The sequence below is a fragment of the Chrysochloris asiatica genome, unplaced genomic scaffold (genome assembly GCF_000296735.1).
Source record: "Chrysochloris asiatica unplaced genomic scaffold, ChrAsi1.0 scaffold00060, whole genome shotgun sequence".
Taxonomy (NCBI): Eukaryota; Metazoa; Chordata; class Mammalia; order Afrosoricida; family Chrysochloridae; genus Chrysochloris; species Chrysochloris asiatica.
Genome location: NW_006408578.1, coordinates 13,096,728 through 13,121,944, shown reverse-complemented (window position 1 = coordinate 13,121,944; position 25,217 = coordinate 13,096,728). Strand labels below are relative to the sequence as shown.

Genomic DNA, 25,217 nt, shown 5'->3' with positions numbered 1-25,217 from the left:
AAGAAGTATAAGACTCCGAATCTGGCACACAAAGAAGACTTTGTATTGACTACATAAATAAAGGACAAAAGAGAGGGAGAAAGAGGAAGGAGAGAAAGAAGGAATACTTTAAGGGAATTCAGGTCCAATTGGAGAGAAAGTCTATATACACAAAAAGATAAATATAGCTAGGTGACATAGGCCCAGGGTCTAATGAATAATATAGATCTTATAAAATTTATAAAACAGAGTATTTTAAAAGTTTTCACTTATAGTGCTAGATGATCCTCTTCTATATATGTTTTCTACCCCCTATAATATTCTTGGCAAAAAGTGTTAAACTGCTGCATTTAGACAGCTAACTTTGGAGTCTTGTTTTTAAAGTAAAGTGTTTTGTTTTGAAGGCAGTAAATTAAAACATAGAAATTTCTGTAATATTAATGTTGTTCACACTGTCATGTGGCTTATTCTTGGACTAAACTCCAGAACATGTTTTCCTTTTAGCCACTGATGAAGGGATTTCTATGCAAACTGTTGGAACCATGACTTGTTTAAACAAGTTTAGAATGAACTTTAAAAATTATGTTTGTGCAAGCAGCTTCATTGTAATATGAATCATTTGTCTTTGTGAGTTTGAAGATAAAAACAGAATTTTTAAAAAAGTTAAAAGTAAAACTTAAGGGTGATTTTTTTTCCAAATAGCAATTTATTTTAGTTTAGAAGTCAGTATTCTTTTGATTTATCTACCTCCAAATGAGTTTTGTGTTCCTAGTGCTTCTTAAAATAGAGCCACATGACGTTGTTATCTTCTGTCTACCTTGCCACAAAATAAAGATTTAAAGATTGTATCTTGAGGCTTGTCAGTACAATTCTCAACATGGTTTAAAACCTCCACCTCTAACACCCATACATACCAATATTGACAATTTATTTGAGGCTAGGGATTAAAAAAAATCCTTACACTTCTGTTAAGTAAGTACATGTATTTATAAAAATATTTCTTCATATATGATAGAATTTTACGTTCTCCCTCGTGAAGTGCACTATATGAATTGAAGAGGAAACTAAATTACCATTAGCCTTTTGTATGATTTTCAACGGGAAAAATGCCATTGAATGGCCGTTTCATAAAGTAGAGTCACAGAATGAGTGAGTGAAAGGACTCTTCCATATCATCTAGCCCAGCAGATGAGACGATACGTCTAGAAAACTTCTGGGATAAAAAGAAAGAAAACTATTATGTAATCAATAAAAAAAATATGATCTCAGTGTTTCGTTCTGCTGTGCATAATAAGGTCGCTATGAGTCAGTGCTGGCTCGATGGCACCTAACAACAACAACAAATCTTACAAGGAGTCGTGGTTTGGTGCTATAGGATAAGCGCTCGACTGCAAGGTTGGTTTGAACTGCGAGGTACGCGGTTCGTATTCACCTGCTGCTCCTCGGAAATCCTATACAGGGTCGCTATGGGTCAGAACTGTCTCGAGGGCACTTAACAACAACAATGATCTTACAAAGTTTCAAATTACAGCCAATTTAAAAAAATTAAAATATTTTTTATTTCCAGAAGCCTCTCTCCTGAAGCAAGCTCTCATGGTTTACAGCTGAACAATCCAGTTTTGTACAGCTGGGGAGTATCTGGATTTACCTGGATCCTAATCCTTTCTATCTGTACTTCCTCCTTGATTAGTACAATCATTCTGGGTACATTCTTCATGAAGCTAAGAAAAACAAACTGATATTAAAAATGGATTCTCTTTTCCTAAGCCAGTAACCCTCAATTGGAGTCCTGGTGTGTCGCTGTAGGATAAGCACTAGACTGCTAAAGACTAGGCCAGCAGTTCAGACCTACCAGCTGCTCTAGGAAACTTTAAAGAGGGTTGCTATGAGTTGGAATCAACTATAAGGCACTTAACAATAACAACAACAATAACCCTCAATTGCAAGTGGGCTAAGCCACTCACACGCTTTCTCCTCTAGGTTTATTTTTAAATGGTATTTTTGGCTGCACCTCACACTGAAGTGGGATTCTTATGGATAAAAGAAAACATAAGCCTTACTCTAAAGACCAGACACAGTGGTGAAAAGTGATGTATAAGAAGAAACTTACTTAGTCAGATCATATTTTCCTATTAATAAATAGAAATACTAAAATTTTTAAATTTCATTGTTTCAACACTTTAGCTTTTTATATTTTCAGACTTAAAAAAATGAGATTTCACTAGAATAGGCAAAGAAAGTAGATTAGTGGTTACCAGGTAGTAGAGGAGATAGAGATGAGGAATTAATTGTTTTCTGAGTAGAGATTTTCTGTTTGACATAAAGAAAAAATTTGAAAACAAATGGTTTTGATAGTTAAATTTTTCTCCATTTTTTTGCCACATTATCAATCTATTAAAATGCCAAATAAAGGGTTTTAGTGGATATAAGGACATGTGGTAATATGTGCAAAGCAGTAAGAGCTGTTTCCTAATAATTATTAACAACATATGAAACGACCTTTTTTCTCTTTTTAAGTTCAAATGTTTGCTTATTCAAAATGCAAACCACTCTTTAGAAGTAGGAATGTCTTTTAAATCTGAGAGGGGCCAAAACAAAAATGGAGAAAATCTAATTTAAAATAATTAGTTGTGTGAAGCCGATGCTAATTATCTCACCTCCCTTTGTTCTGGCTGCATTTCATCTTGAAGTGTTATGTGACTAGAAAGTGATAGTGTACAAAGAAGCTGGTGAGTTATATTTTGTGGTCAAATAAATTTGGGGTCATAGATTCATTTTTGAAAGACTTACCATGTACTCTTTGGTATATTCATTCACAATTGAATTTGGTCTCCCTGTTTGTATTTTTTTTGTTGTTGTTTTGCTTTATATGTTTTTATTTTAGAATAATTTTAGATTTATACAGAAGGTGCACAAATAGTATAGAGAGAGTCCCAATATGCCCTTTTACTCAGTTTCTTCTACCTGCCTCTGTTTGGTAGCTCAACGTGTGATAGTTTTTATAACAGTACATATTATTATTAAGTCATTAAGAAACACTGGCTTTTCATTGTGGCAAGAAATAGCCCTTTCATTCTATGCTTGGGACTAGCATTTTTCATGGGTATCACCCTCAACCAAATTGCCAAACAATTTCTAAGTACTGTCATTTCTAAAGGAAACGTTTTGGCAAATATCATTGTAGAACTAAAAATCAAACAAATCCACAGCCATCGAGTCAATTCTGACTCAAGTGACCCTATATAGGGTTTCTGAGACTGTAGATCTTTATAGGAGCAGATAGCTTCATCTTTCTCCCCTGGGTTTGAACTGTCAGCCTTTCGGTTAACAGGCCACTGCCCTTCAAATTCCTTCTCCACATAGGATTCAAAATGAGGTTCTGCTTTTCCTAATTAATTTTCTTTGTCTCTTTAATTTCTTTCCTCTATTTTATAATAGGTTCTTTTTGGAAAGCGTTCCGATTCTAAGTCAATTGGAATTTTGCACAAGTTAGAACAACAGATGTGGTCTGGTTGACATAACCAGTTTGAGACGTATGCCAGGTTTCTTGTATTACTGAGTGGAAGAAAAACTCACTGGTCAATGTGGGAGGGACAGGGTGGGAGGGCTGGGCTTCCCGGTTTTAATAGGTGGACAGTTTGGGAATACATTGCCTGGGCTTGACTGGAGGGCCGGGTATCATTGTGGGGAGTGGCTCCTCACCCATCCATGATCAGCTAGTGCTGGCATGTTGGGGAGCTTGCTTTGCAGGGAGGAACCCTAAATAGGTGGCAGAAAAAGAAAGTCAGCCCTTCCCTCTGGTAGGATGCAGAACACATATTCTTGTGTTCTTACTCCATCAATGCACAAACACAGTCATTGTTTTCACACCTTGTTTATTTAATCAGTAGAGTTCTTGCTTTAAATGCACATGCAGGCTCACACAGACGAGAAAGTCTAGAACATCAGATTAAAGCCCGCCAGGATGGCCCCAGGGAAAGACCAGATGGCTCTGAAGAAGCGAGAGGCACTCAGTCTTCTTGAAACACATTAGAAAGGACTTTTTCCTGAGCATTAAGTAATTATTAGATATGTTTTAAATCTCTCTCTCTTAATTACTGAGGTTTTGTTTACAAATTGCTGTTGAGTTGATTCCACCTCATAGTGATCCTATAGCATAGAGTAGAACTGTTCCGGAAAGATTTCCAAGGTTGTAACCTTTACGGAAGCTGATTGCTATTTGTTTTTCCCATGGGGCAGCTGGTCGGTTCCTTCGTTTTGTTAGCAGCCTTAACCACTGTTTCTCTGTGGGGTGATTTAAACTTTTGGAATCGGCTAGTTTTGATGGTTGCACATCATGGTGAATGTAATTAATGTTACTGAATTGTACAGCTGAAAATGGTTATATGTATTTTACCACAGTCTTAATCTAAATTATACTAGGTTGTGCTGCAGCATCGTTTAGCAACTTGAAAAGTCAAACTGTTCTTAAAACATTGCTCTTTTGTGGAATCACTTGCACCAGAGAATAAATTAAACTGTAGGAGGCATCTCTTTCATTAAACCTTATGAAATGTATACCATTCTCCTTTAGTACCACAGTGGTTTTAAGGTTTCTGGCATGCTTCTTTAACATCAGTGGGTCTTTTGAAATGTACATTTTGAGGAACATCATTGTACACTGTTGTTAAGACCCTCTACAGGGTTTTCAAGGAGCAGCTGGTGAGTTTGAACCACTGCCCTTGTGGGTCAAACCAACCTGCGGTCCAGTGCTTTATCTGACAGTGCCATATCATTGTATTGTTCTTGTTGTTAAGTGCCGACAAGTCGGTTCCAAGCAGCTGGTGGGTTTGAACTGCTAGCTTTGTGGTTTAAACTGACCTTGTGGTCTAATAATACTTATCCTACAGCACCACACCAGGACTCCGTTGTGTAGAAGATATTTAATCTATACAATGGATCATCTTGAAAGGAAAAGGTGCTTAGATATTTAATACATTTCCCATCACTTTCCTCATCTCATTCTTTATCATTATTGTCTTTTGTTGTGATTGCAGAAAATATATATATTTTTTTTATTTATAGTGTTTTATTATGAATTATATGATAGTTTACATGGGAGAACATTAGCTTTACATTCATTCTATTGTATATCATATCATTGCCATGGTTACAATCCCCTCCATGCATCATCAACCAACCAAAGGGTATACCCTGCAAGCCTGGCCCCTACACTCCCCTCTCTCACCCCCAGTCGTCAGCACACAGCCCCTCTCCCTCTCTGGAATTAAAGTTCCCAGTTGCTCCATCTCTCCATGTCATTGTCTCTGCCTCCATCTCAGGCATCACTGCTTCTCTGGGTAGGGTCCCACTCTTGGCTCTTCTCCCTTGATGGTCCTAGGGACCTCCACTCCTAGACTGGAAAGTTATTCACGTGCAGAAAATATTTTTGCAGAGTAAAATTTCTCTTTCTCACCCACTTTTTCCTTCAGTCAGACATGCTGTTTATAATGGTGGAAGGTCCTCCCATGGAGGGGCTGGTACTGGCAGTGTGGTGCCCCCCATTCTGGACTGCTGTAGGATGATGCTGAAAACAACTTATATAGAAGCAGAAATAGAAATATACATCATAAGTTTAAAAAAAAATTCTGGATTGAATCCTGAACCCAGAAAAGTGTTTTTCTGTGAAGGACATTATTGCACTGATTATTAAAAGTTAATCATATCAAATCTCAATTTCTTGCTTTGGATCATTGTGTTGTGGTTTTGTTCTTAGGGAATACACAGTGTTGGAGGTAGAGGGCTGCGTTCAATAAATATTCACATGAATGAATGGACACACATAAGTAGAGGGGAGAGAGGGATGAGGGACACCTGGCAGAATGCTAATAACTGAGGAATCTGAGTGAAAGATATGAGTACAGGAATGTTTTTATCTCATTTTTGCAACTTTTCTAAAAGTGTGAAATTATTTCAGAGTTGGAAAACAGTGGTTTCATGTCGGGTTTTCTTTGTGTTTGTTCCATTAGTCAAACTGGTACGATGTCCAGGCACCAGAACCAGAACACTATCCAGGAACTTCTGCAGAACTGCTCAGATTGCTTGATGCGGGCCGAGCTCATCGTACAGCCTGTGAGTGTCTTTGTTCCAGCCAATCCCCGCGATGACTGTCAGCAGTGGCTAGCTCAAGCTCTTCTGGTCTTGACCAATCTGTCCTTGTTCACTGACCTCATTCACATAACCAGCTTGAGTAACTGCCTTTTTCAAAACAGATTGGAGTAGGATGTGTATATTCTCAACCTACTTGTGTTGTTGGTTTAACAGTGGGAACCAGTCCCCACACAAAGTTGTTTTTTTCCCCAATAAATATTTACCCTACAAATTGCCACCTTGTTGGAACCGTACCAACCTACTGTTACTGAGCTGATTTTGTAATACTTCCTTCTCCTAGAAATCCCATCTGACTTGTTCATGTCACTGCATTGTGGTGGGTTGAGATGTATACCATTCATTAAATAAGATTTTTTTTCCCCAGGAAGAATGGCCATATCAAGGGGGAAAACTGTATTTTTAAAAAACAGTAAATGTAGGAAAATATAAACTTAAAAATTGAGGGAATATTTGTATAGGACCTCATGGTATTTCTTGAAGTACTGATCTATCTTAAGATCTCAGCAAATGAGACTTAGAGGTCATGGGTCCATGGTCTGAAACACTAACATTCCCATTCTGCTCCAATTTTGCCTAAAAGAAAAGAGAATAGTGGGACCACAGCCAGTGAATTGTATTTTTAGCAAAGGACTGGAGCTTGTCTCCCTGATGCTGATGTTAATGGAGAGTTAAATCTGGAGTCTGGCTCTCCTGAAAACACGTGGTCAATTGAAGCAGGGATTCTAACCCAGGGAATTCATAGGCTCTGTTGGGAGACGATCTAATATTCCAGTTTCCTGATTTTAGATATTGTGTGGGTTCTCCTTCCAGTTCATTTCATCCAATTAAAAACAAAGAAACAAAGTTGACTTTAGTCCATGTTTCTAAATATCTGCAGCTCCACACTAGCTCTGGTCTAGTTCTGGTTGGCTGAATTCTCTGCTTTCAAACATCCTCTTTTAAGTGATATAACTCTTTACAAAAACTAACCGGGAGACCTTCATTTACATTGGACCTTCATACCCCAGCCCTGGATGCGAATTGGAGTGGCTGTGGATACATTTTACATGTGGTTCTAAAAATCAACATGGCATCATGTACTCAGTTTGTATGGATTAAAGTGCAATAAAAATATGTCATGGACCATAGTATCCTATTGACTAACATTTCTGATTTAGAGACATGAGCTTCATTTGCCTAAAGTGGATTAAAGCAGTAAAAGTAGAATTCCAGGCACAGCCCAGATGTTGCACTGAAGCAGCAGCCTTTGCATGTAAATAGAATACTTAATTTTTTAAAATTGTGAAATAAATATATAATCACAAGATGTTGCAAAAATAGTCCAGAGGTGACCCATGTTTCCAACACCTGGCTTTACCCAACAATGATGATGACAATGATGACTAGAGCGTAGCCTCAAAACCAGGAAATTGATTGGCCTACTACATTGAACTAGATGGAAACTTTGACGTTTACTTTTTCAAGAACTAACAAGTTATGTTCCCATAAGATGCATTAACAGTTCATTTTTTAGTGTTAAAGACCCTGTTTGGTATAATGACCTAAATGGGAAAACATTCTTACATACTGAAACTCCCTTTTGTTGTTAAGTGCCATCGAGTTGATTCTGACCCAGAGCAACCCTATATAGGGTTTCTGAGGAGCAACTGTTGAGCTTGAACTGCCAACCTTATAGTTTAAACCGATTTTGCAATCCAGCCATTAGCTCACAGCACCACACCAGGACTCTAGATAGGCGTTATCTGTCAGTGTGAATGATCAGCATTTTGCAAGGGAAAGATTACCATTCTGTAAGCACCCTTTTAAGGAGCTCTGGTAGCGCAGTGGTTATGAATCGTGCTGTTAACCTCAAGGTCAGCAGTTTAAAACTACCAGTGGTTCCACAGGAAAAAGATGAGACTTTCTGCTCCCGTAAAGATTTACAGCCTTGGGAACCCTACACAGATTCACTATGAGTTGAAACCGACTGCATGGCACACCACCACTAAGCATCCTTTTAAAGGCCTGACAAAACTGTAAAATATATTCCCTACATTTCTAGTGCTTGAATTCTGTATTTACTTCCTTATTTCAAATATAATAAGATCATTTGCAGCTGGAAAATTTTCACAGTTGAAAGGGGGGACTTTGAAATCTTTTTCCTGTTTGCAATGGAAGCATTTGCTTCCATCAGTGAACACGGATCTTTTCTTTCTAGTGTTATCATTGTTTTTCTTCATGTGAATTCTTTCTTTAGGAACTTAAATACGGAGATGGAATACAGCTTGCTAGAAGCAGAGAACTAGATGAATGCTTTGCTCAGGCCAATGACCAGATGGAAATCACAGATAGCTTGATCCGAGAGATGCGGCAAATGGGCCAGCCCTGCGATGCTTATCAGAAAAGGTATTGTGTGTACAGGCTTACCTCACAAGGAACAATGTAGCAAACCTAGTTCTACTTAACTCTTCCTTAGAACAAAGCACAAAAATTCCCAAGGAAAGTCTCGCCTACTGGTGATTTTGTAACTTTATGCATCTCTGATACAAATCAACCAAAATCACCACCTCCGTATTTTGTGAGATCACAAAGCTGCCATGCAAACAAACAAACAAACAAAAATCAAACATACCTGTCCTAAAGCAGGGGCGGGGATGGACATTCAAAAATTTATACTTATTTTGACGTGCTAAGTTTGTTTGGAGAGAAGTTTATACTAAGGGATGTGAACTCATGTAGAGGCTAGTACAGGCATTTGACATTCAAGGGTCTAATGTGAAGTCAAGCTTAATTTAATGGTTAGAAAAATGAGGTTCCTATGGAAACACAGGAGTTTAAACCAGGGATGTTTGGGGATGATTTTGTTTTTATGGTGCCCAGAATGAAACTGATGAGAAAGAGAAAGGTGCTGGCTAGCAGGTTAGGCAGAGATGCTTAAACTTAGTGGGATGTTTCAGGCTTTGAGCATCATCATCAAGTTTATTTTTGTGTGTGTGTGTGCATCATCAAGATTCTTTTGCCACATGGTAGGAAGTCTTCAGAGTGACTCAAGGGGGTCTCAGACAAGGGGACCTTTGCCCAGAGCATGCTTTCATATGAGGTTTTGCGGCAAAGGTGTAATTGTGTGTCTTCTCTTGCAGACTGCTTCAACTTCAGGAGCAAATGCGTGCCCTTTACAAAGCCATCAGCGCTCCCCGAGTCCGAAGGGCCAGCTCCAAGGGTGGAGGAGGATACACTTGCCAGAGCGGCTCAGGCTGGGACGAATTCACCAAGCGCCTCACCAGTGAATGTCTGGGCTGGATGAGACAGCAAAGGGTAAGCAGTTTTGGAAGGACAAATGTTGGTTCTCAAACACACCATGGACCAGCTGTGTAGAATGTGACAGGTCAGTCCCAATGTGCTGGTCACAAAGAGGGACCTCAGGTTAGCACCAGACACATGCTGTTTTTTAAAGGACTCCTCATTTATAATTGAAAAATGAGTTTCTAATTTGAAATAAATGAACCACAGACAATGGTTTCCATACATACTTTAGATGCCAAACTCTAATCTATGAGGGAGTGGGCTTTAAAAAAAGTTCCTGTAAAACTTTAAGTGAAAGATTGTGGAACTTTTGCCACGAAATTTTGGAAGCCCTCTCATCTGGTACTTTGCATTATAAACCCGAGCACTGTAAAACCTGAATGTATACAATTTGTGATACGGAAAATGAAATGTCCTGAAGATGTTCCTGGGTTCCTCACTTGTCCCTGGGTGGTGCAAATCGTGGATGTACTAGCGTGCTAAGCAGAGGTTAGAGGCTTAAGTGTACCCAGAGGCTCCTTAAGAGTAAAGCCTTATGATCTACTTCTAAAAAAATTATCCATTGAGAACAGACAGCACAGTTTACTCTGACACACATGGGCCTGCCATGAGGTGGGGTTGGCTCGCTGGCAACTGGAAATGCTCAGGTGTCTTGACTTTATTATTATTATTTCCCTTTTTACTTTTTAAAAGCTGTTGTCGTGAATTGAGTGAAGGTTTACAGGGCAGATCATCAGTTTTACACTTAACAAATCATTGCAATGATTACAATCCCTTCCATGTACCATCAGCTAATAGTATTGACCTCTATTACCTTTTTAAAAAGGTTTTGTGTACACACACCACATTGAAAATATATATTTGTTTAAATGTCCAAAGGACACATTTTGCAAGCCAGCCTCCTGCCCACAGGCACACTGCCTTTCTCAGTCCATGGGCCTAGAGTCCTCTGCTGCTCTGTCTCTCAATGCCATTGCCTCCGCCACCATCTTTGTTGTCAGGTGTCTTAACTTTCGAGTAAAGAAGTCAGAGTATCAATTTTTCAAGCCGTCTGTCAGAAATAATGCAGCTTATTCCCATTACAACCTTTCCTCGTGTGGTACTAGCAAACCTGCCTTTCTGTTTGTCCAGAAGTGAAGTCGTATTAGCCCCTACTCACATCTACTTAGTTTGACCATTAATTCGGCTTATTTTTACGTGTGTCTTAAGGAATTCACCTCATTGCTGTATTGTCATACTTGATCACACATGCAATGAATGAGTTTTAAACATCTGGTTGTTCAGACCTGGAAAACTTGTTCTGAGAGTTTATGCACTAACAAACGTGATTGTTTGACTTAAGGTATAACTAACCTCATTTGTACAGGCACTTTTTAAAAAGAGAACATTGTGGAGGTTTATTTAGAATGTTACCAAGTTGGAGGAGCTGGAAACACAGTAAAACTGGATATTCTGGTTTGGGCTCCCAGGCTTGGCTACCTTATATTTTTGAAGTGTCAGTTGTCTGGTTGTGCAAACATGACGTCACTGGTGTGGGAGTGAAGTAAAATAATCGCCACGGAGGTATGTGCTGGTCCTTTCCCTAGAACTAGAGTTTCTACAGTGTATTTTTGAATCCTAATTGTTGTTTTCTGTAGTAATTAGGTGTTCTAATGACCAGGTGGCAGTTGAAGTATGCCATAATCAAGTAGATAGTAATTTTATAATGAAAACCTGCCCTGCTCCTCATGACCCATCTGTCTCTTGAGAAGGTGGATAACTCAGGTGCATAGTTATGGCAGCTGTGGTTTTAGAAAGCTTAGCTTTGCCAGTTGCTGTTGGATCAATTCTGCAGTAGTTCTGCAGTCTCTCACCACGTCAGCATTCTTGTCTGTGCTCTTCCCTAAGTAGTGAGGGTCTATATGACTATCATTCACTGATTTTGTTAATATTTTCTCCCATTTAGTATCAAAATTATCTAATACCATTTTGGAGACCATAGGCAGTGCAAACTGTTAACATACTCTGCTTCTGAAGGAGCTCTGGTAGCGTAGTGGTTACGAATCGGGCTGCGAACCTTAAGGTCAGCGGTTCGAAACTACCAGCTGCTCCACAGGAGAAAGATAAGGCTTTTTACTCCCGTAAAGATTTACACCCTCGGAAACCCTGTACAGGGTTGCTATGGGTCGGAACCGACTCGACGGCACATAACAACAACAACAACAACCTGAAAGGTTGAGGCTCAGATTTACTCAGAGGTCCCTCAGAAGAAAGACCTGGCAGTCTAGTCCTGACAAATCGGCCATTGAAAAACTCTATGGAGTACAGTTCTACTCTGACACACATGAGGTCACTATAAATTGGAATGGACTGTAAAATTACTGCTTACAGAAGATGGGGCTTATAGAGGAGCAAAGCCCATTGTAATGTCTGAAACCTCAATACAAACCTGTTGATATGTTTTCAGATTCCCTTCTAATCTTTGAATACATATTTCATGAGCATCTTAAATATATTACCACTGTGCCAGCAACTGAGGGTTCAAGAAATTATGCTCCATATTCCTCAAAATTTATAATATAAATTTTTTATGACAAAAATTTTTATGATAATATAAATTTTTGATGACAATAAAACACATACACCCCAAATCCCAAATTTCTATCCAGAGCAACATGAGTCATGGGCATATGAAAGCCATGATGGAATCTTGTTTCATTTGGAATGGGAGTGTGTGGTGCTCTGGTCACTGTGGAGTGGAGCTTTTAGAGGAAGACCTGCAGAGCTGCTGGGATTTGAACTACCATCTAAAGCATCAACAGTGTTAGGTGAAACAACCTTTGAACTCAATTAGCTATAAAGGAGTATCATAGTCCCTAATTTCTTCTTAGTCAGTAATGAACAGTTACATAAAATGGAAGTTCCTAATTTGTCATTTTCTGTATTCATATTGGTTTAGCCTTGTAAGCATAAATTTTAGCAAAGGTTCAGCATGTTTAAATTTCAGAAAATGGTATTCTCAGATGGACTTGCTGTGATAGCATGGCAGTATTCTGTTGTTGTTGTTTTAATAGGCAAAATTGATAAGAATCAGAGCCTTTTAGCTCAGGCAGCCCCAAGGTTTCCAATGTACTAAAAGCTATTTTATCACTTACTACTGGTTTGCTCTGGTGTGGCGCTGTGGGTTAATGCATCAGACTGCAAAGTTGTTTGAACTGCAAAGTCAGTGGTTCAATCTCACCAGCTGCTCCTTGGAAACCCTATACAGGGTCGCTATGGGTTGTAATCGACTCGAAGGCACTTAACAACAACAACAACAACTGGTTTGCTCCAAGATTTTCCCCAGCCCTTTTCCTCTTATCTCTTCTTCCCCCTGAGCCTGGCCTGCATTCTTTATTTTACTCCCAGGAGACTGAGAAGCCTAATCCTGCTGATAAGGGGGCCATTTCCCCAGCTGCACAATCTACAGACAAGCACACAGGCTCCTTTACCAGGGTTTTGTTTTGTGTCCTTGATTTGTGCTTCTGCTGATGGGAGGGTCAGATTCTATCCACTAGACTGGTAATGAGGGACGTGAACTGAAGCCATTCCTCCCCTGGCACTCACCTGGTTGTTTCTGTTGTAAAGCTTTGTAGATGAACACTAGAGAAAAAGGTCAAAGTCCCTGGTGACTCCTACTTGTCAGGTCCTGAAATGACTCCCCTTTCTGAAGGCTTGCCAAGTCATGGTTGTGGCTCAGAACAATGTGTATTATGTTCTTACTGCATTACCACACTGGAATGCTTGTCCTTGGAAATGTACATGTGCTTATAAAAGAAAGGTAGAATAATAGATTTGCCACAATACAAAATTTGTGGTATAATGTATTTGATTTATATTATGGGGCATCCTTGAATTTGAAGTACTAGAGACTCAAATGATAACTTCAGTCTGATTGTTGTTGTTGTTGTTGTTCTTGTTAAGTGCCATTGTGTTGGTTCCAACCCATAGCGACTCTGTATAGGGTTTCTGAGGAGCAGCGGGTGAGCTTGAACCGTCAACCTTGCGGTTCAAACCAACTTTGCAGTCCAGTGCATTAACCCACAACGCCACACCCTAATAATAAATAAAAGTTAACACAAACCCACAATGTTAATATTACAAACATTGACTGAAAAGACATTAAATATGTACAAGGGAGTTTCAAAAAGTTCCATTATCTTTAATTTATTTTTTATTTTTTGAAGTTTTATTGTGAATTGAGTGATAGTTTACATGGGATCCGTTATCTTATAATTCCATTTTTCCACAAATGTTTTGAAGCCCCCTTCATATAGTAATTTCTCTTTGAAAGGAGACAGAAATTTTTGCATTATGCCTCACAGAATGGTCATAATGAATAACAATGCTATTGGTGATGGTGGTGTGCCGTGGAGGCAGTTCTGACTCATAGTGACTTTGTGCAGGGTTTCCCAGGCTGTACATCTTTACAGGAACAGAAAGCCTCATCTTTCTCCCGCAGAACAGCTGGTAGTTTCGAAAGGCTGACCTTGACGCTAGCAGCCTGACTTGTAACTACTATGCTACCACAATGGTATTAGTCTCCTAAAAAGAGGGATTCTGTCACATTTCATAAATGCTAAATTTTAAAGAATCAACAATTGCATTAATCACAATTTTTGATATATTGCTACAATGAAAAATAAAATAGTAACTTGAGATAAAAAGAAAAGTGCTTTTAGGTTTGTTATTTTGCTTTGGAAATAGGGCAGGATTGAACTTAATGAATTATTTTTGAAGTATATATTTAAATGCCTTAAGAAAGCCCCACTATTGTTTTTATAATATCAATGCATATATATATGTGTCCTGGTGTGGCACTGTAAGATAAACACTTCTAACCTCAAAGTCAGAGGTTCAAACCCACCAACTGTTCCTCGGAAACCTTATGCAGGGTTGTAATGACTCAGAACCGACTGTACAGCACTTATTTAGAGCAGCATATATGTAATATACATATATCTGTGTACATGCATACTTGCATTTGCATAGCTAGATTTTCTTTTTTTCTTTTTTCAGAGGACATTCTCTAGACTTTAAGGATGCAGTTTCCAAATTTCCAGACCAACTTGGACTGGGGTTAAACAAGTTTAGGAGAATACTTAGTAGCAACTCCCATTGGCTGTTTGGGAATCCAGAACCTTTTTAAAATAATCTTGGCTTCAATACTGCTGAGTATCTACATCTGAAGTTTTATCAGCATCAGAACTATGCATGGTCTAGGAGCTTTGACCATCTGAGGCACTAGATGAGGTGAGCCAGATGCAAAGGAGCGGTCGTCTAAGTGTGCTCTCTCTCTCCCTGCTCCACAGACCGAGATGGACGTGGTGACCTGGGGTGTGGACCTGTCATCGGTGGAGCAGCACATCAACAGCCACAGGGGCATTCACAATGCCATCGGGGACTATCGCTGGCAGCTGGACAAAATCAAAGCTGACCTGGTAAATAACAGGTTTCATTTCAGAGCCTTTCAAATGTAGCGTAACTATTCTTTATTCCAGGCAATTTTGTCTGAAACACTTATTTATTCCTTCTATCCCAAGATTCTGTAAATATTTTGAAGCCTCATTTCATAAATGGGGAAGTGGGATGGAACGGACGCAAGGTAGATTGCTGATACTAGCCGAGTTAAACAGAAGATTCAAGCGTACACTCTTCTTGATAGGATGTTTGTAAATAAAGAATGTTGTTGTTGTTGTCAGGTACCATCGAGTCAGAACCGACTCATAGCGACCCCATGCCCAGCAGAACGAAACAATGTCCGATCCTGGGCCAACCCTACCACCACTGCCACACTTGAGTTCATCAATGATGCCACCTGGCTGATCCATCTCGTTGGGGGTCTTCCTGTAGGCATTGCTATTCTGTTTCTGCAGAAAGCAGAGCATCTCCCCAAACAGGGAAAACAGGATAATCATATAGTTTTGGGACGTTGGCAATTAAAATGTACTTTAACTAAAGTAAATCAGCTTACCATTTACATTAAAAAAAAAAACAAAAACAAAAAAAACAGGCAGATTTGAAGGTGGGTCTAAGAGAATTACAGCATAAATCAGTAGCCTCATCTTAATTGTTATTCCTCCAGATCGCTGCACTTTTTTTGTTGTTGTTAGTCGTACCCCCATGCTTTGAAATCAATACCTTCTTTTTAACTTAGACCAAAGCCATTCATCCTCAGTTCTTCCAGATTTCTTGGCCGTAATTTTGCCTCTCTGAGTACCCTGGCTGGCACAAATGTTTGTGCTCAGCTTACTAACTGAAAGTTTGGCAGTTTGAACCTACCCACCAGCACTGCAGAAGAAAGGCCTGTTGGTGTGCTTCCCTGAGACAACTCTGTGGGTGGTTCTACTCTGTAACACACAGGTTGCCATAAGTCAGAGGTGTGGTTTTTTAAGTACCCAGACAATTTTTCCCTTACTTCTCTTAAGTTTTGGTGGTGGTGGTTGTGTGCCATCGAGTCAGTTCTGACTCATAATGACCCTGTATAGGGTTTCCAAGGCAGTAAATCTTCAGAGAGCAGAAAACCTCATCTTTATCTTGCGGAGCAACTGTGGATTCAAATTACTTACCTTTCGATTAGAAGCTCAAAGTGTAACCATTACACTGCCAGGACTTTGTTGTTGTTGTTAAGTGCTATCAAGTCAGTTCTGACGCACAACAACCCTGTACAGGGTTTCTGAGAAGCGACTGGTGAGTTTAAACTGCTGCCTTTGTGGTTCAAACCAACCTTGCAGTCCAATGTATTAATCCCACAGCGCCACGTCAGGGCTTTTTTGTTATTAGGTGCCATCCAGTTGGTACCAACTCCTAGCAACCTTATGCACAGCAGAATGAAATACTGCCCAATCCTGGGCCAACCTCACTACCGTTGCCACACTTGAGCCCATTGATGCTACCACTTGGCCAATCCATCTCACTGGGGGTCTTCCTCCACCTTACCAAACATGATGTCCTTCTCCAGCGACTGGTCCCTTCTGACAATATGTCTGAAGTATAAGAGATGAAGTTTGACCATCCTGGCCTCCAAGGAGCACACTGGCTGCACTTTTTCCAACACAGATCTGTTGGTTCTATGGGCAGCCCATGGCACTTTCAATATTTTCCTCCAACACCACAGCTCAAAAGCTTTAGCAACAGCAGGGCTTTAGGAAATCTTATATTGTATTTTAAATATTTTTATTTTGCCCTATGGAACCTTGAAGTTACAGTCACTAGACCTTTACATTGTGGAGGGGGCACTTCCAGCCAATGAGGTTCACCTTTTCATTGTGGAGGTGTTACTTGCAGCCAATGAGGTTCACCTTTACATTGTGGAGGGGGCACTTCCAGCCAATGAGATTCACCTTCAAACCACCCTGGAAAAGATCCCTGTTAGGTTAAATGCATTCATAGAGCAAACGCCTCATTGTGTTGAGGTGAGCTGAGGCTGCTTTTTCTATACAAACCTACCAGAGAAATTAAATCATGACTTACTTTTGTCTTCCTCTAGCGTGAGAAATCTGCCATCTATCAGCTGGAGGAGGAGTATGAAAATCTGCTGGTAAGTGGACTGTGTTGTGAAGTGCCCACGGTCTCACTTCTGGTTCAGTTCTCAGTTCCACAAATACTGAGCGCCACTAGGTGTGAGTGAGGCCCCCACCTGGCATTTATACCTGGCCACATTGGAAGGACACATAGGTGCTCTGGGATGCTGAATTCACTTTTTCTGCTATGTTTTCCTTAGACGGCAGCTAGCACTGCTTGATTTCCAATAGCCCATAAAAGACTTGTTAAATACTTTCAGTTACACAGAACTTTTCCACTTGTGAGTTGCGGCCTTTTATGACACAGAACCAAAAATCAGACTTGTGTTTCCTCTGCTAAAGATTTACCAAATTATCATCACCATGTGATGAGAGAGTCATTGTCAAGTATTTGACACATAAAAAGAACAGTTACTTCCATTCTTAGAACTATTTTTGTATCCATGTCTTCACTCTAAGTGTTTCCTTGTTGGCAGTGACATTTAAAAAATATTGTGCCTACCGGACACACAACAATATTCCTTAATTAGGGCTGGGCTGTAGCTGATGGCATCTTGGATTCTGGGAGAGGAAGAGGGCAGGGAAAACATAATTTATCTTTTTTTATGTATAATTGATTTTTTTATTGTGATAAACTATGTTGTGATACAACATTTGCGAGTTCAATATTTTATGTGCACAATTCAGTTACATTAACTACATTAGTAATGTCATGCGATACCACCTGTACCCATTGACAAATTTTCCAACACCATTAACAAATACTGACAGCTTCCTAAGCAAGTATTCTCTCTCTCATCTCCTGCCCTAATTCATCTTGGTATATATTTATATGTTAGCTTCTTCTCATGGATTTATCTTTTTAAGAATCCATTTTCCCTGTGTAGTCTGAAATGAATGATTAAATTATGACCCTTCTGGATTAGGCTGTTCCATTGCATTTGACATTGCTGCCTTGTATATCACACTCTCTGGAGGTGAACATTCTACCTGTTCTTGTGATTTTCTTGTAAAAAGGACCAAAGTAGTTTATCAGTGAAGTCTGTAGAGAACACTGTTCATCTGCACATTGCTATTCAAATGCTGCCTTTGGATGTTCCTTGCAGAAAGCATCCTTTGAGAGGATGGATCACTTGCGGCAGCTTCAGAACATCATCCAGGCCACGTCCAAGGAGATCATGTGGATCAACGACTGTGAGGAGGAAGAGCTGCTCTATGACTGGAGTGACAAGAACACCAACATTGCTCAGAAGCAGGAGGCCTTCTCCGTAAGCCTGTCCCACAATGGCTGCACACTCTTGTGTAGACACTCTTGTCTTGGAGGGCTATGAGGTGGACATGAAAGGTCTTTTAATAATTCGTCAGCTTTTTATAACTCAGCCTTGGTTAAAGTGGCCATGGGAAATCATTTCTTCCTGAGAGAGCTTTTTGGTGGCTTGTATAGGGTATTCAAGGAGAGGCCGGTGGGCTTGAACCACTTACCCTGTGATCAGTAGTCCAGTGTCTATCTATAGCTCTACATCTGGAGTCCACTTCAGTGGCTAAAGGGGCGAGGGGTGGGGAACTATATTGTTTAGAATCCCTGAAGTCAGTGGTTTATTCAGCTGTGGTAGAATCTGTTCATTCCAATAACCAAGAGTGTGTAGCACTTCAATATGGAGGAGACAGACCTGGAGTTAGAAAGTCTCAGTGTTAGTGGGAGCTATTTCACTCTACCTGTGAGATCATGGACAAGCCATTACACTAGTCTGGTTCAGTTATACCGTAGATCTCAAAAAACATCCTTACCAGTATTAACAAAATTATGCTTTTTTAAAAAAGAAAAGGAATTATACGATTCTTTGGCAGTTCTCTTTTCTAAAATGTAGCGTGTTCCTTTAAATATAGTGAAATTGCTGGAAGGAGTCTTACACTAAAGGATTTGTTTCTGACCTTTCATTCACAGATACGTATGAGTCAACTGGAAGTCAAGGAAAAGGAGCTCAACAAGCTTAAACAGGAAAGTGACCAGTTGGTCCTCAATCAGCATCCAGCTTCAGACAAAATTGAGGTAGGCGTCATGAGAATTCTTCATAAACAGAAATTACTTCTTAGGAAGAAAGAGAGAAACTTTTCACAAAGTAAGACTATACAAATGAATGAGTCTTCTGTACTACAAAGCCATGCCAACTTTATTTGATATTTTGGGATCCATACCCTAAAGAGGGGGTTGATAGACTTTTCCTGGAAATAATAAATATTTTAGACCAATGGGTCATTCTGTCTGTTTCATAGCTACTTAACTCTTCTTCTGTAGCATGAAAACAGTTCTTTGTGTTGTTGTTGTTAAGTACTGTCGAAGGGATTGGAAAGAAGGACAGATGGAAATGGCAAAACACAAGGATAAAGTGGGATTGATACAATCAGTATCACAGAACAAAATGTGTATGGGTTGTTGAACAGAAAACCAAGTTGTTCTGTACACTTTCACTCAAATCACCAAAAAAGTTAAGAAACAAAAACCCTATAGAGCATACATAACTCTACTCTGACACATATAGGGTTGCCTTGAGTCCGGGTCAGCTCATTGACTATGAGTTCACACTGCTGGGTGGTGGTTAGACAATTGCCAACATTGTGTTGTTTCAGGCATATATGGACACTCTTCAGACCCAGTGGAGTTGGATTCTTCAGATCACTAAATGTATTGATGTTCACCTCAAAGAAAATGCTGCCTATTTTCAGGTATTTACACTCAGAAATAACTTGATGCCTTAGATGTTGGCTGTGTATTAAAAAGCAGTAAAAAAACAATCTTTAATATATTCCATAATACTTGTTATTGTTGTTAAGTGCCTTCGAGTTGGTTCTGATTCATAGTGACACTGTATAGGGTATCCAAGGAGTGACTGGTGGATTTGAACCAGCAACCTTGTGGATAACAAACCAGTGCACATCCTACAGGACCACACCAGGACTCCAAGTAATGCTTACTGGTTTTGAATTTAGATTCATAACCTGGTCACCAGTGACTTGAATCAGTTAATATATTTTTTTCTCTGAACTTTTTCTTTAGCCTACTATCACATAGGCTTTTAGGGAATGATTTTCCTTGAAATAGAAATACTAGATGATATTATTTATTGATGTGCTGGGTGGCACAAATAGTTTCTCCTCAACTATTAACCTAAAGATTGGCTGTTCAAACCCACCCCGTGGTGTCTCAGAATAAAGACCTGGCAATATGCTTGCATAAAGATTGCAGCCAAGACAACCCTGTGGAGCAGTTCTACTCTGTTGTACGTGGGTTTGCTATGAGACAGAATCGACTCGATGGCAGTGGCTTTAGCTTTTTGGTTTTATTGTTTAGCGAGCTGGTTTTTGTTTATATGGAATCACTCTCATCCTTGCTAGTTTTTCGAAGAAGCGCAGTCGACCGAGGCCTACCTGAAGGGCCTGCAGGACTCCATCAGAAAGAAGTACCCCTGTGACAAGAATATGCCTCTGCAGCGTCTGCTGGATCAGATAAAGGAGCTGGAGGTACACTCAGACCCAGAGCCCACAGGCCTACGGGTGGGGAAATGACAAGCCGCTGGCCAACGCACTTCACTGTGCTTTGTGTTATTGAGCAGAACAAAGCTCTCCCCAGCGTACGCTAGCATTTTCTCTGACTGCCATTGGCTTTTCTCACCATGCATTTCTTTACCTGTCCAACTACTGCTGAAATTGCTGTTGTTTCACAGTGTCAGGGTGAATTGCTCAGAGTTCTTATCAAGACAAAAACAAAGAGGACCCTAATGGCTTAAAGCGAAAATTCTTTTGGAAAGACATACTTCAGGTTTTATCAAGAGATTCCTTTCATACAAGGATGCTCTTTCCTGCCCATTTAATGCATGGCCAAATAGTTTCCTGAGAGGTGTGTTTTGAAAGGTCCCCATGTTCCCGAAAGATGAATCTGTGGCTTTTTACAGCTTATGTAACTGATAATGATATTTAATTTGTACTATTATAGCAATTCTATTAATGTCATTTGAAGATCTTCTCTAAAATCCACAGGCTATCTATTTTAAAGTACGGTTTTAATTTACAATTTCAGAAGGAGCGAGAGAAAATCCTTGAATACAAGCGTCAGGTGCAGAACTTGGTCAACAAGTCCAAGAAGATTGTCCAGCTGAAACCACGTAATCCAGACTACAGAAGCAATAAACCCATTATTCTCCGGGCTCTTTGTGACTACAAACAAGACCAGGTGTGCACACAGTTACTCAATGATACAGTAGATTATTGTCAAGAAGAGAGCCAACATTTAGTCCAAGTTTCAATGAGCACTATAATAAATGTTTCTTGTTTCTTTTATGTGTCAAGTTGCAATCTTGAGAACAAATGCTGCAACTTCATTGAGTATCATACCCTAGTTGTCAAGACAATAGTTAAGACAAATGTGAAGTGTCATCCAATCAGTTCCAACTGATAGCAACCCTGTATAGAGTTTCCCAAGGAGCTCTGGTAGCGTAGTGGTTACGATACGGGCTGCGAACCGCAAGGTAAGCAGTTCGAAACTACCAGCTGTTCTGTGGGAGAAGGATGAGGCGTTCTGCTCCTGTAAAGAGTTACAGCCTCAGAAACCCTGTACAGGGTCGCTATGAATTGGAACCAACTCCACGGCACCCAGCCACCCCCCACCATCTTGTGGTTTGAACTACAGCTGACCTGTGGTTCAAACCGACCTTGTGGTCCAGGGCTTTATCCCACAGCACCACACATATATATATATTTTTTAATATTTTCATTATTTCTTAAGGCTTAATGCTTCTTTTATAAGACGCTCTGGTTATGAGTTGGGTTGCTAACCTCTAGGTCAGCAGTTCAAAACTAACAGCCATTTCATGGGAGAAAGATGAGGTTTTCTGCTCCTGTAAAGATTTACAGCCTTGGAAACCCTATGTAGGGTCACTATGAGTCAGAACTGACTCCACAGCACACAACCACCACGCACAACCACCACGACCATCACTTCCTATATGTGTAAAATGTACCTTTTAAATTCTTTTATAGAGATTCTTTTAATTTGTAAGGCTTATTTATCTGTGCTCACGCTTATCTTTAAATTTCTATCATAAAAATTGGAGCTATCAGGCTGCGTATAAAGTAAATGTGACAAATTTCACATAGTAATGGAGCCTATCTTTTCAAGTTCTTTTTGTTTTAAAATTTTAAGTGCAAAGCAATCAGACAATTGACTCGGCATAATAAAATCTAATATATAAAACATGAACTTACAAAATAGGAAAACTGTGGGGTGAAGTCTTGCTTTACAAAAGGATTTCTCATTTTATTAGTGGATATCCCAGAACACCTTTGTCGTATCATGTAATTCACTCTAAATATAGCTCATTCTGTGCCCACCTGTTAGGTTCTCAGGTATTACTTAAAGGAAGTACATTAGCATTGTGGTTTTTTGTGAAAATTAACATCGCTTGAGAATTAATATAATTAAGCTAAAAGCCCAAACACTTTTTGCCTTTGTATCTATCTGCCTTTGAGAAAAAAGGTAAAAACAGGTGCTTATGCTGTGTTTGCTGCTTGTCTTATAGAAAATCGTGCACAAAGGGGACGAGTGCATCCTGAAGGACAACAATGAACGCAGCAAGTGGTACGTGACCGGCCCAGGGGGTGTCGACATGCTGGTTCCTTCCGTGGGTCTCATTATTCCACCTCCAAACCCGCTGGCTGTCGACCTTTCTTACAAGTAAGTTGTTGGGAGTCCCCAATAGCTATGGCATGAATGTGAGTGAAGATAATATATATTTATTATAAGCATTTGCCCCTTTTCTGATACATATGCATATATATATAAATATCAGAAACCTAGACAAATTGTTCCTCATTACATTCACACATTGCCAAGAAAGACATGACTCCTAGAGACTACTGGTTGGAACAATGCTTTCCTCACACTGAGATGACACTGAGCAAGGTGAGCTTCAATAGTTGGTATTGGTGCCCATGGGCACTGACTCTCACTCTGCATGCAGTGCAGGCTGGTGGTCGGTACACACATTCTTTGTGCTTGAGATGAAGGTCCCTGTGCCCTCCCCACAGGAGATAGACACAGCAGTGGGGTTGGCCAGGCACCATGTGACACACATATACATAAGCAGCGCAAAGGAGGATGTGTCAGGCCCTTTCTGATAAGGAAAAAATAAGAAACTGGGGTGGAGGTATAGGCTCAGTTCCCAGTCCCCAGCATCACGGAATGTTCCAGACTCGGGGTTCTGATTAAGTCGTCCAGTTAGGGGTCTGAAGAGCATGTGACAGACAGGTTTCCCAACATGCACATCCTTAAAAAAGAAACTTGTGAAGGTCACCTTGCTTCGTCTTACAGTTTTGTGGCCTAAAACACGATCCACTCTGGAGAATGTTCCATGGGCACTGGAAAAGAATGTGTATTATGTTGTTGTTGGGTTGAACGCTCTGTACACATCTATGAGGTCCAGTTGGCTGATTGTGTTATTTAGTTCTTCTGTGTCTTTGTCAAGTTTCTTTCTGGTTGTTCTATCCATTTTTGAAAGTGGTGTATTAAAATCATCCACTATTATTGTAGATTCATCTTCGTCTTACAGTTTTATGTGAAAGATATTATACTTATTTTTGGAAGATAAAAAAGAATGTCTGTGTCAAAGGGCACTAGTGAATATTTGTTCACTTCAAAAGGATTGTTTTGACTTTCTTCTTTCCTTCTTAGAAATTCAATAATTTTGCATGTTGATTGGTTGGTTATGTGCCATGGAGTCAGTTCTAACTCTTAGCCACCCTGTATAGGGTTTCCAAGGCTATAAACCTTTACGGGAACAGTAAGCTTCATCTTTCTCCTGTGGAACAGCTGGTAGTTTCAAACTGCTAATGTTGAGGTTAGCAGCCCAACTCATAACCACTACACTGGCAGACAAATGGCTTTCCTATCAATATTTACTCATCAATAGATGGTGCATCAGTTTTACAGATTGTCCGTGAAGATTCTTTTGAATCGTTCATTGTGGAACTATTCCACCATATACAAGAATAAAGAGATTCACATGACAGACCTCCTTATCCAGCTCCAGCCCACATCAGGAGTTCTGGTGTAGCACTACAGGTGAATGTGCTGGACTTCAAGCTTCGAGCTCACTAGTTGCTCCTCAGGAACTCTGCACAAGTTCACTAAGAGTTGGAAATGACTCGACGGCATTTAACAACAGCCCTCATTAGCATCCCAGGACAGCTTTCCCTATCCTCCTACACAGTGTCAGACCACTGCTAGCAAACAAAACTACCACCATAAAAAAGCATACTGTACATTTTAACCAAAATGATTTGAATGATGTATATTAATGTGGTGATTATGTGCCATGGAGTTGGTTCTGACTCATAGCGACCCTGTACAGGGTTTCCAAGGCTGTAAATCTTTATGGGAGCAGAAAGCTTCATCTTTCTCCTGCCAAACAGTTGGTAGTTTTGAACTGCTGACCTTGTGGTTCTCAGCCCAAATACTAATGTAGATGATTGAAAATGTGTTTGGGGAGTATAAACTAATGGTAATGTTGAAGATTTTGAAATTCATACCTGTGACCTTGTTAGTTTTAGCTTTACATTTTTGTGCAGTTGTGTGTGTCAGGTTTCCTGTCTGGGGTAGAAAGTGAACATGTGTCTCTAGTGCCCTGTCCCTTTGTGTCCCCTAGGATTGAGCAGTACTACGAAGCCATCTTGGCTTTGTGGAACCAGCTTTACATCAACATGAAGAGCCTGGTGTCCTGGCACTACTGTATGATTGACATTGAGAAAATCAGAGCCATGACCATCGCCAAGGTACGTCCTCCTGACCCTCAGTCTGTTGGGAGGGAGGAAGGCAGGCGCCCAATTTCCCCCTGCAGTACCCCTTTCTACCAGGGAGGTCTTCTAGGTGCAGTGGGTACTCCTTTTATTTCATCACAGCCTTCCTCAATGGGTCTGCTCCATCCAGTATAGAGTAGGAGGAATTAACACATGGCTGAAATCCTCATTCAGCTTACGTGACAAATTCACAGTACCTATGGAAAAGGCACACGGTCCTGCATTATTCTGGATGTAATGGGAAATTAAGTTGTAGAGTATTAATTGGATAGCACAAACGAGAACATTGGGATGGAATTCTTAGAAGAACACTCAAAGCATTAGGGACTTGACAGCAACAATCAGTGGTTTTCAAATAGTGATCTGCAGAATCTTAGATGGGGGATACTTTGAGGTAACAAGGATGGAAGTGAAGGA

The 25,217-nt window shown here is 40.0% G+C and overlaps 1 protein-coding gene across 1 annotated transcript in view; it reads left to right on the top strand.

Annotated features, from left to right (window-relative positions):
- Positions 1-25,217, top strand: part of DSP (desmoplakin) — a 52,122-nt gene that overhangs the window by 9,445 nt on the left and 17,460 nt on the right. The window contains exons 2-13 of the mRNA XM_006864103.1: positions 5,988-6,090; positions 8,366-8,514; positions 9,249-9,423; positions 14,742-14,870; positions 16,919-16,969; positions 18,059-18,220; positions 18,898-19,002; positions 19,581-19,676; positions 20,346-20,471; positions 21,028-21,180; positions 22,526-22,680; positions 24,650-24,776. Of these exons, the coding sequence (XP_006864165.1) occupies positions 5,988-6,090; positions 8,366-8,514; positions 9,249-9,423; positions 14,742-14,870; positions 16,919-16,969; positions 18,059-18,220; positions 18,898-19,002; positions 19,581-19,676; positions 20,346-20,471; positions 21,028-21,180; positions 22,526-22,680; positions 24,650-24,776 (1,531 nt within the window). The remainder of the gene's footprint in view (positions 1-5,987; positions 6,091-8,365; positions 8,515-9,248; positions 9,424-14,741; positions 14,871-16,918; positions 16,970-18,058; positions 18,221-18,897; positions 19,003-19,580; positions 19,677-20,345; positions 20,472-21,027; positions 21,181-22,525; positions 22,681-24,649; positions 24,777-25,217) is intronic.